The sequence below is a fragment of the Pteropus alecto genome, unplaced genomic scaffold (assembly GCF_000325575.1).
Source record: "Pteropus alecto unplaced genomic scaffold, ASM32557v1 scaffold164, whole genome shotgun sequence".
Classification (NCBI taxonomy): Eukaryota; Metazoa; Chordata; class Mammalia; order Chiroptera; family Pteropodidae; genus Pteropus; species Pteropus alecto.
Window position 1 is genome coordinate 16,500,530 of NW_006439568.1, and position 12,410 is coordinate 16,512,939.

Consider the following 12,410-nt stretch of genomic DNA (forward strand, 5'->3'; position numbering starts at 1 on the left):
CAAAGACAGAATAATTTTAATTATCCAACTTCCCTGATCATTTTAATATTGAAATATAATTCATTTTCTCCATGTTTATTTTTACAGATAATTTTTCTTACCAAATAAATACAACACTGAAAGACCAGCTGTAAAATCTTTCAAGTGTTTCCTTAGAAGAGCATCCAATATGTTCATATTCCTGTCATAATAATGACAATATAGAGCGAAACAAAGAGGAGCATGCACCTCTTGGTTGTCAATGAGAAAACGTCATTGCTCAGATTTATGATTTCATTTCTGCTTCAAATGGTTGCACTTTTTAATGTCATTTCATCCATAATCATTCTTGGACCTTCTTCTTACTCAACAATAAGTATGTTGGGGAGAGAAAATTTCCATTCATTACTTGGACTGGAATAGTTGAAGTAAATGTGTTTTTGTAATAAATGCCATTACCCTATCAAATATCCTTTTGAAGGAATCCAGATCTTGCAAAACTATTCACTCTACAAAGCTAATGTGAGGGATTTAGATAGCTAAGAACTGGAGAACATAAGGGTGGATGTCAGAGACAGTCCAGGTAACTTGAGTGTTGCCTGGAACTTATGTCCTACTTAGCTACTCCCCACTACCACTATATATTCTCTGTCATTTTCCCCCTTAGAATCATTTTATTCACGTAATGATTTTTATTTTTTTCTTAATTCATATTTGAACTTGCTGCCTATTTGAAATAGTCTCTTTTAAGCAGTGACATTCAATACTCTTTGAAACTAACAATTTATAGTTCTCCGTCATCATCAATTAAAGCTTTTTTAAAATCTTATTTAATTTTCACTGTTTCTTCTAAAACAAAAGGCAAAATAAGTTTTATTGCTTGCTAACTGTCCTTATAGTTTTCTTCAAGTATATGGAGGAGTTTTAGTTGGAGAATGTGGCATTGTTGTTTACCCTTATCTATCAAAGGCTGAGCAACAACAAATGGGCCTAATCAAAAGCAGAAGGTATTTCAGCTAGACATATAGTAGAACATTTTGATCTTTCTTCTTACTTGACATTCTAACTTCTTAACTTTCTATCAATTTAACGTATTTTAATGAGTAGCTATTAAAGATCAACTACTATTAAAGAAATGAGCCAGACAGCACAAAGCTTGCCTCTATTAAGGAAGACTATCCACAAAAAAGTTAGTGGTAAGTAACACAATTTAAAACCATAAAGAGTTCTAAGGATTTGTCCTTAGAACATGTCATAGAGTTATGGAAGGAAGGGGGAAACGACTTTAGTTGGAGTGCCCAAGGATTAAAGACAAGAAGGAGTGTCCAGGGAGGACTGTGCATCTCTGGTTATGAACATTTCACAAAGAGAATATAAAGCTGTTTATCTGAAAGCATTTTATTATGCATATTCTTGTAGTTATTGGTCTAGATAAGATCGTCTCTTTCATTTTCTTCTGCTTCTGTGATTCTGTTATTTCATGTACCCATTGTGGCTGCAGTTGGGAAAAACAAGTAATGTTGTTTTCATTGCACAAGTTGTAATTCATAGGGCATTGTTGAGTGGAAAGGAGGTTCAGTGGGCTGAGAAAGCACATTTACGTCAACAGAAATAGATACAACAGAATTTTGCCCCTCTTTTCCTGGAGGTGAATGTACTTATTGCTACCTCACCAGAAAGCCAGCAATTCCTCCATCCAATTTAAATATTGAACATTTTTTTGTGTTTCATTACACATTTCTTATGGGATCAGACCATATATTTTGAGGTCAGAATGGTCACACATGTTTTCTATGGAACGGACCCCTTAATTAATCATTAAATAGAGATGATTTGTCAGCATAAATTTAAAAGCCAGAAATATCTGTGCTCTGTGATTCCATTAACCTTAAGAAAACTTGTTAGTTTTCTCCTTATGTTTCTCCCTTTGTATAGCATATTCTGATGAATCTGTCTATTTCAGAAGTAGGAGGGACACATTTAAGAGACGATTGTAAGAAATATTTTCTTAGTCCCTCAGGAGAGCTCCTGTTGTACCCTCCTGGGCCCAAAGAAGGAAATCTGTTTTATTATAAACATAGTGTTTTTATCTACTATTTGACATTAAGAAAATGAAAATGTAATTGCATTCAATACATGCTTTTTATATGGATTTGTTGTATATAAAAATAAATATGCAAAAAACCTCTGACTCCAAAATTATGAAAATAAAAACCTTTTATCACTAGATTGTCACATTCAAAGCAAACTTACATTCAAAGCAAACATGGTCTTTGGTACTAAAATAGCATTCATCAAAATAAGAATTTCTGAAAGTCTGTTAGAAACTACAGTTACTGAAGGTTGCCGACAAAAACAAAACATGGTATTGTTTTAAATTCTTTTCCTTACCTTACTTTTTTTCAACACAATTTCCATGTTTAGTATAGAATATAAAAGCTATGTAAAAATGTGACCTAACCTTCTGCAGCAAGAATCTGTTGTGGTAGAAACTTCAGTCTCTTTTCCCACGCATAAACTATGTCAGCAGACAGACAAGACTTTGCTAAAGCTAACAAAAGATATCTCAGTTCAGTCCTAAAAGAGGGGATAAAGCCATACACATAAATTTCTTAGTACACCCTAGAACTTACCAGATGCTAGCAGCAGAGAGTTGATAAATGCTTGTCTTGATGGCTACATAATCTTGAAGAAGACAAAGAAAACGAAAGACGTTAGTAGCTTCTCCAACTGGTCGAGGTGACAAGATCTTTGGGAAAATATAATCATCTTAGAGTTTTTAATAACCCAGGAAGGAAGTGCTAAGCATTGTTAGATAACTGGCATTCCCTAGGTTTTAAGGCGAAAATGTTGAGAGAGAAGATCCATATGGAAAATTTAAGGTCGATCACAGAAATCTACATTGCGTTAGTTTATTTCAAAGCAATCATTTATACATATCCTGTAATCCTATTCCACAGAAATTCACGTTCCTTGAAAGCATGGACTTTATTTCATGTTCTCCACTATTGTATCCTTTGTGCCTAGCACAGTTCCGGGCACATAGTATGTGCTCGATAAATATCGGTTAACAGAATGAATATGTTATCAGTGAATCTAAAAGGACATTGCGAAATCACAAATGATCCTGATGAGAAGACATAAAAATAAATCAACATGAGTGTGTGACTCTTGTGTGAACTTAGATTAAAAATACACAAGGTATATATATGTATTTTCCTGCACACTTGGAGCAAGGGGGTGAACGTTGAAGATTGGTACTAAATTTTAAGAATAACTAAACCCCAGAAGACTAAACTCCAGAACTGGAAAAATTTGAAAGTTAGGTTCCTGACTTTCAAATAAATTTAAACACCCTAAGTGCAAAATTTAGGATTACATTCCTATTTTCTGGAGGAAATTTTCACTTATTGGAAAAAGAGCAAAGAATATCAGAAAATGTCTTTCGAAAGATAAATTTGGAAAAAGGTGAAGCAGAACCTATAGGCCTGTAGCACAAGTCTGTCACCAAAGGTTAATAATTGATAGTGGATGAGAAATAATCAAACACTTAATTTTGCTTATATTTTACTCCAATAATAATCTAGCAAATATTTATGCAGTCTTAATGTCTAATAGGTATTTCTGCATTATCCTAAATGATTTATATTTAACTGACATGACGCTTCTAAAAACCCTTTGAAATAGGGACCACAGTAATGCCTTTGGCAAGAGTTAAGATACAGAAAGGTTAGATAATTTACCAAAGGTCATAGAATTAATCTCAGAGGTAGGATTTGATAAGCCCCCAGATAAGCCATCACCTCATGCACTCCTTCTGCGACCTCTGTTTGAAGGAATGATGGCATTCAGAGACAAGAGTTTAGCTCTGTTTTACTGTCTGCAGCACATTCTGATGAGGATTTCCTCCTTTAAACGTGGTCAAATGTGAACGAAGCCCTAGGGAGGGAAGAGACAGTAAAAGAACACCTAGAAGTTTTAAATGAATTCAAGATTACTGACCAGGATAAACAACGTTTCATCTTTGGAACAAAAAGAAGAGAAAGGGAAAAAAGCCAAGTCCTTGGCCCGAAGGAGATATAGTAGGAGATGACAGAAGGAATGCAGACCTCTAGAAAGGTCCTCTGTCTCCCGCATGTGAGGCCCATGCAGCTGCTCCCTACGGCGAGCTGTAGGTGCGGCTGACTATACACGTGAGCTCAGCGAGTAGTTTTTCACGGTGATTCCATTGATAACAATGGCACCAACTGGTTTAGTTCAGCTTCATCCTTAGCGATAAAAGGAAAATCTTATTTTCTGTGCATGTCTTTTTGCATATTGCTGATTAGAATGCATGCATTGAAAATGAATGAAAGAAGTCTATAAAAACAGATGAATCTCTTTATTTTGCTATACTTTTTACCTTAGAAGTGTTGAGAGACATTTTGTTTAGGACCAGAAGAATTTGAGAGTTAGGTTTCTTGACTTTCAAATAAATTTGAACTTCCTGAGTACAAAGTTTAGAATCAAATTCCTATTTTCTGGGCAAAGTTTCACTTATTGGTGATAAAATGTGAATTTTCTGCTTCAAAGATAAAAGACTTGAATGATTTTTAAAGGCCTGGGAGGCCCAGGATAGTTATTACAAAACTAAATTTTAATGAGTTTTAAGTGTAAATGAATTAGAAACATGCATCTCAGATTTCTTATTAAAATATACACGAGGTTACAGATTATGAAGAAAAATGCTTGGCAAAGTACATCTCAGCAGTTGCCAATCTTAAAACATTTGAGACATTTTATCAGTTGTCCCAACAGCAGATGGAGGCCTTTGCTTATATCATTGAGTTCTTTTCAACTTAAAGTGCCTTTCCTAGATTAACTCGTTTAGCATATTGCTTATTTGTTACACCCAGGCACATAAAAAACAAAGTGAACATTTCTCCAGGATTGTAGAGGGTATATAACTCAGCTCTTTGGTATCCTATCAGAGAGGAAGTGCAAACCAGGCATAGCCCTCTGTATGTTCAGAGAGAACACCTTTATCCCATGTAGACCTTCACATGTACTGAGTACGGCAAGTGTATATGGTTATCTACAAATGCCAAGAAGTACATATGAATAGAGGGAAATATCTGATACAAAGAAATTTCTTGTTTGTTTTCAATAATGTGTCAGAGAAAGCAGAATACTTGCTTACACAGAAAAAAACTATTTTGCTACCTTAAGTTCAGAATATTTTATAAAGGACACTACAACCAAAATTGTCATGAGAAATAATTGCCCTTTCATTCTTTTCCTGCCACCTTAGTTCATCATCTTTATTATCAATTACTCTCTGATAGTCCATAGCACATACATCCCACTGGTCTTAAGATAAAGAGATAATCAGACACTGCAAGTTCTTTGATTTCCTCATGAAATCAAAACAAATCATTGGAACAAAACCCATGTTAAGTACTTAAATGCCACATCTTTACAATGCAAACATTGCACAGCTATACACATTTGGGTCTAAATTATTTTCATATTTCCTTAATAAACCCTACCAAGCAAATAAGGAAATAATTTGGCATGATGACCTGATCTTCATTATTTAATCATTTTGATACCCCACAAGATCTAACAGATAACTTACATGAAGCACCGAGATAGGATTTTACAGGCCCTAATCATGCATTATCTTATTTGATATCTGCAACTGTGCTGTGAAATTTGTTGATCAGACATTTATAATTCACATCCTATGAGTGAAGAGCTAAGTGGCTGTGTGACCTTGGAAAAGTTCCTTAAACTATCTGAGCATTGGTATCTTTATTATGGTACTTGCCACATACCACATAAGGCTCTTTGGGGAATAGAATGAGAAAATGCATATAAATATTCCAGCAGAGTCCCTAATACATGTTAATTGTTAGAAAATATCAAATACTATTGCCTAAAATCTCTTGGTTATTAGTTGATGAAATCAACATCAAATTTGATTTCTGATCTGGTGCTCACAGGCTTGCCATTGCCCACAAGAAAATATAATAAAAATCTGTATGTTATTACTCCTGTTTTTTTTTTTTTTTTCCCGCACTCTATGTTTTCCAATCCCTTTCCCGCTGTCACTCCAACCAACCCAAACTGTTGGCAGATACTCTGTCCTGCTCTCTCAGAGTACATACAGTCTTTAGAATCTCTTTCTGTCAAAAGAGACACTATCCTTGGAGTCAGCTCAGTTTGTAAATGAGTGGACCTTATGGATCCACAGTAACTTCTGTCTCTGTTTCTAAGATTTTCTTCATCTCTGCTTAATAGTTATCTGTCACTCCAACCAACCCAAACTGTTGGCAGACACTCTGTCCTGCTCTCTCAGAGTACATATAGTCTTTAGAATCTCTTTCTGTCAAAAGAGACACTATCCTTGGAGTCAGCTCAGTTTGTAAATGAGTGGACCTTATGGATCCACAGTAACTTCTGTCTCTGTTTCTAAGATTTTCTTCATCTCTGCTTAATAGTTATCATCTCATTTTTTTAAATCAGTTTGTTGTCTCTTTCTTACACAAAACTATGCTCTCAAAATCAGGAATTTTACTCAACTCTTCTCATTGGTTAATATTTGTTTAATTGATTCTAGATTCATTTTTCGCCTCCTTATCATGCTGCCACATATGCTCAGGATGGCCTCGGCAGACCATAGTTATAGAATGGGAACTTTAAATATTTTATTAAACATTTAACCTGACAGATCTAGTTCTCCTGTTTAAATGTTCATTCCCATTCCTAGAAAATGTCTTACTTGTCCACCTGACGATGGACGAGTCGACTGAATAAACTATAAATTTTTCTATAAACACTATTCAGTTTTCCACCAAGGCTGCTTGCTTCTCCACCTTCATTCCTGCAAGTCTTCCCCTTGTTCATTGTAACAGCTTCACTCATATTCCCTTAGTCCCTAAATGCTCCAAGCTCTCTTTCTTCCTCATGATGTTGGCTTGTGCTTTACTCTGCTCAGAAGAGTCTCTTCCCATCTTCACATGGTTGCTTCTCTCTTATCCTTCAGGTCTCACTAATTATCAGCTTTTCCCATGACTGTGAAAAGTCAAATAGATCTCCCACTATCATCCTTGAGAGCTCCCTCATTCTTTTCTTTTTTTCTTTTGTTTGTGATTTGTATTTTATTTATTTGCTTACTTTTGTCTGTTTCTTATATTAAAAGTAAGTTCCAGGAGGGCAGGGATCACATCTGTCTTATTGAGTATTGTATGACAATACTTCATAGTAATTACATATTGGATGAATAAACAAAGAAAAAAAAAAGAATGCAATAAGCATGGATGTTATATATTGGGGTGGTTATCAAATATAACATTTTAGTAAACCAGGCTGCTTCAGACCATAGAGACTTTATGAGGAGAAACAAAGTCAGTCAATCTGCCAATAAGCCTATGGTCACTTGCCAGTCATTCGTTAAGCAAACTCTGTTAGGTGCAGCAATAAGTAGCTAAGTATGTGAGAGGGCCCAATAAGTAGACCACACCTTTCCATTGCTCTTAGGATAATGAACAGTTGACTCAGTGATTTGGTCTTTAGACCTTCTCAGCTTCAGACTACTATTTCTCTAGTTAACTCTGACCCAGCCATAAAGTCATCTGTCAATGTCTCCAAAATGCCACTCTCCTCACCACAGTTACCCTCACTTTATTCATTGGAAAAGATACACAAGATTGATTTATCTAATTCCCTCACAGGATCAGTTTATCTGATTTGACCCCTAATATTTCTTGTCATTTTCTTAAGTTTATCCAAAGTTTCTCAATGAATGCGCCCTTTGGCCTGCGCCTTCTATTTCCAGGCTGTTCTTGCAATAGACCTCTGCCTTCCCACAATCTTCCAGAACTCTTGTGACGTTCTATAAACCAGACAAAACCACACACTTTTACCCAAAGGACCCTAATATATCTTGAAGGATCATTCTATGATTTTTAATAGTTCTCAACGATAGAGTAACTGAATTTGCTTCAGAGATCATGGTGGATATTTGGAAAACTATGAGAGGCTCATTAACATGATGGAAGAATGTCTCAGGAAGGTCATAGAAAAGGAGAAGAAAGTTAAAACACTGAAGCAATCAAGTTGGGTTTTATATTTTTTCTTTGAGAATCTTCAGGGTAAATTAATTCTCTAGTATTAGTATACCTTTTGTAATACAAATAACATATTTTCTCTAGTCATACTTATCAAAAAAATTTAAAGGAATCTTTAAAAACAAAGTGGAATTTTACAGTTCCTCCTTCCTTGCCAAACAAGAACTGGTTGTCCCTTGTTTTGACTGCATTAACGTCTGTGTTGTTTGCATACAGTTGATAAAACAGCATTGAATACAGCATCTTTCCAGATTCATCAACATACCTTACTATTCACCAGTATGAATTGGAAATTAATGTAGCTTGTTATGTCTCTAGTATGACTTTATAAACACAACCCAGCTGTATTCCTCTTCCAAAATTGAAAAAGGAGAACTAGCTTTTCTCCATTTAACTTTTTCTAAAGTTTCTGCAAGATGATGCTCATGTTACAGTTGAACATCAGCTGTACAGCTTTTTCTTTCTTTAGCTATTAGTCCCTTAAGTATGACTCTGTAATCAAAGAGAGGTCAACTGTATCCAAATAAAAATATGCCAGAATGTCTCTGGCATAAATCTGTCCCTGAAGATTTCAGTGGTGTTACTACTTCAGGAGGGGAAGAAAAAGTGCTATGTTTTATCTAAAAGTCTAAGAACTTAATTCATTAGAAAAATAAAGTACTGAGATATCCTTATAGAAAGCAATGCAAGCATAGGATCCCTATGTTACTGATCAAATTGTTTTTCTCTTTACAAAGTTTTGAAAGAACTTGAACAATCACAGAAAATACACTGCTACATAGGAACTATATGGCTACTATTGAAAAACACTTCCCATATTCCTATGAAATACAGAGAGGGCATAGTAATTCAAATTCAATTTGAGCATCATTATCATTGCCCAGTATTCAATTAATTTCAGAAGCAGCTGAGGGCCAGTTCTTGGCAAAATTACGAGTAGATGGAAAAACCTCTTTATTTAGATATCTAATAATTAATTGTTTTACCTAACAATTAATTGTTTTATTTCCAAAAACAGTCTTAAGGTGGAATGCCTCTTAAGGGTATCTGCATTACATATAAATCCAAGCACAACTTAGATCATATCTCTAAGCCTAGAAGCTTCCCATCATTACAATGGGAACTGTGTCCCAGCAGAGTGACACCAAAATTTGATTCCCATGAGAGCATTCCTCTCTCTGTTCACACACTGCCTAAATCGGATGCTGTTTATAGCAATTCTGCAACAGAGAAGATATGTATTGAATGCCTCATTTGTAAATGATCATAACAAGTATGAGTAAATTCTCCCCTCAGTTAATGTCATTAATTTCTAAATGTTCAATTTATTTGTAATTATTTCTTCTTTCTTTCATTATTAACCAATTCTTCAGGCTGGTGGTTTGATGCTTGTGGTCCATCCAATCTAAATGGAATGTTCTATACAGCGGGACAAAACCTTGGAAAACTGAATGGGATAAAGTGGCATTACTTCAAAGGGCCCAGTTACTCCTTACATTCCACAACTATGATGATTCGACCTTTGGAATTTTGAAGACATAGTGTCAGAAGAAATTATGAAAACAACAAAGAAATCTGGAGAAGCTACCAGATGAGAAACTGCTTGAAAACTTCTGAAGCAAAATATTGTCTCCCTTCCCACAACAAGTGGCAGTTATGTGAAATCAGCAAGGTTCTTGACTATGGATTTGGAACCTTTTGAGTTCACAAAAGTCCCTGCTTGGGGTTCCCGTGCTCATGTGGCTTGACTGCAGAGAATGCCACTTACTGTCATACTTTAAAAAGGGAAGAAACTGCTCAGTTTTTTTTGCATTTCAAACTACTACTGGATCTTATTTTGGAACTGTGGTAGCCAGATGATAAGTATGGTTTATTTTATGTAAAACCGAAGAAGAAATGAACACCACCACCACCAACAACTAAAAGAATATACATGAAGAATAGAAACAGGCCTGCCATAATCCGTTGGCAAAGGTGTATCACACCAGTGAAATGGTGTTATTTCTATGCAAATCGACTAACAATTTACACTGTTGCAAAGTTTTAATAAAAATTAAGGAAGAATGGCATTGCCCTCTGAGTTGGTTAAATGTTAATGGATTTCAGAAGCCTTAATTCCTAATTCATACCTACTAGTTGATTTCAGTTAACCCATCTTCAAATATAAATTCCACTTTGTTAAACCATGATGAATTGTAGTGCATGAAGAATAACAGTGTGAGATAGAAACATGCTCCATTACTCTTTGATTTTTTGATATGGTTCTCAGAAAAAAATGGACGTCATCAAGTATGGGTATATAAGGTGAAAAATTATCCCCTCCATGCTACAGTTTTCATTTACTTTAAAAACTGACTGACTGATACATAAATATATTTATAGCCTGAGCAAAGTTGAAAGAATGTGAAATATATCATCAAGCTCTTAAAATAATATACATGCATTTAATATTTCCTTTGATATTATACATGAAAGCAGCTTTTTAGAGTGTATGAAGTTGAAGTAAAACCAAGTAAACTGGAACAGTTTATTTTACAGTACTTTCTTGCATGTGTACACGTAAGTGTAACTTCATTATTTTTAAAATAATGATTTTTAATTCTTCACCCTATTATTTCATGCTAATTTAATTTTTGCTAATTAACTGAAACATGCTTTTCAGAGTTACCCTGTTCCAGTTTCTATAAAAGACACATTTTGAAGACTATGAAAAATAAAAGAAATTATAAATATCATTGTACATAACATGTTTATATCCATGGTAAACCTAATAGTTGTTTAATCTGGAATACGTGATATTCTTTAATTGATGCAAATAAACACAAGTTTTCAAAGAAATTTACTATACTACTTTACGAAGTACATTATTTCTTTATATTTTTCTCCTTCAGACCCTGTTTTCTTAGCCAGTTTCTGATTTTTAAAAATTATTATTAGTGAAAAAAATTGGCAAAACTCTGTATTATACAAAAGGGGAACACACACCTACATAGAGTCATATTAATAAGAAAATTCTGACTGCTAGCTGCTGTAAATCTCTTAATGAAAATATGCCCATGGGATCATCTTTTTTAAGTGAATTGGGGTATATATTTTTTGTTGCAATTTGAAGTTACTACAGTATTTTATCAAGAAGTACTTTCTGATTCTAAGTGTTCAAGGTTACAATAGTGAACAGTTTTTATCAAAACATGAGTTACTGTGACATAAAAAATTGAAATACATGTATTTCAATTGGGTGTCCTCTTAGAAAAAAAAGTTTTTTGCTTTTTTGTTTTTTTTTAAGGCAACATTACCAATTTCAGACCTGGTGACTTCATCTATTGTGCCTTCATGGTTCTCTTCCATGTGAGAGAATAGAGCTATTCACAGTTTTAAGAGAATATTTTTTAAAACTTAGCATCAAGTCTTTATATATTTGTGCCTGTGTATACAACCTCATTTTGCCTTACATGTGATATTTACAGGCGATATACAGTTTTTCTTTTTCCAGTGACTTCTTCATAGTACTGTTTATCCTCTCTCTCCAAAAACCGTCTTGATTGTTTTCATTAAGTGAATGAACGTGAGTGTTTTGTTTTTTTGTTTTTCTACAGATTTTTTAAACCAGTCTTTTGATAAGAAATACTATTTCCCAAGTCATAGTACAAAAATAAAATGAAATTAAAAAAAAAAAAAAGAAAGCATGATATTTACTGTTTTGTTATCTGGGTTTAAAAAATGAAATATTGTTTTCAATTATTTATAATAAAGCAGTATAAAATATTTTATGACTCCATTATGTGCATTGTGTAATGCTTACATGTTTGTGGCCATTTAATGTGTATATTCTTTGCATTTAATTATTTCAGGATAAGATAATTAGGAATTAGGATTTTGTCTTTAAATTTTTATTTCAATAAAATTCATGTGGTTTCTATGCAAATTTCTTCACATCAGTCACAGCTTTATTTGATTTAAATAAAATTGAAAACATATTTGTGCAACCTTATATCATTTTAAATAAATGCTTTAAAATTTGAGATCTATGGAAGTATGGAATCACTTTTAAAAATTGCTAAATGAACTAAAGCTTCAATATTTGAAAAACTTTCAGTCTGGGGTGTGATAAGAAAGTTTAGCTCCATTAGAATGGTCAATCAAAGCAGTGGGTCTGAGGTCCACATCTATTGCATGATTGTTATGTCCTGCCAATTCTTGAATGCTCTATTATCATATGACAATTGACAGCAAAAATATGAAAACTCTGACTTGGAATAATAGGATGTGTGGTGTACATCTGATTTTGTTATAAAAAGGAAAGAGCATAAAGAAGATGCT

At 34.0% G+C, this 12,410-nt stretch overlaps 1 protein-coding gene across 4 annotated transcripts in view; it reads left to right on the top strand.

The window, feature by feature from the left end:
• Nucleotides 1-12,015, top strand: part of ANGPT1 (angiopoietin 1) — a 232,150-nt gene extending 220,135 nt beyond the window's left edge. For 3 of the 4 annotated variants that reach the window (XM_025050144.1, XM_015593045.2, XM_025050145.1), the window contains exon 9: nt 9,464-12,015. In XM_025050144.1, the coding sequence (XP_024905912.1) occupies nt 9,464-9,624 (161 nt within the window). In that variant the 3' untranslated portion in view covers nt 9,625-12,015. The remainder of the gene's footprint in view (nt 1-9,463) is intronic. The other variant, XM_006916614.3, reaches the window with a different exon arrangement.
• Nucleotides 12,016-12,410: the final 395 nt, after the last annotated feature.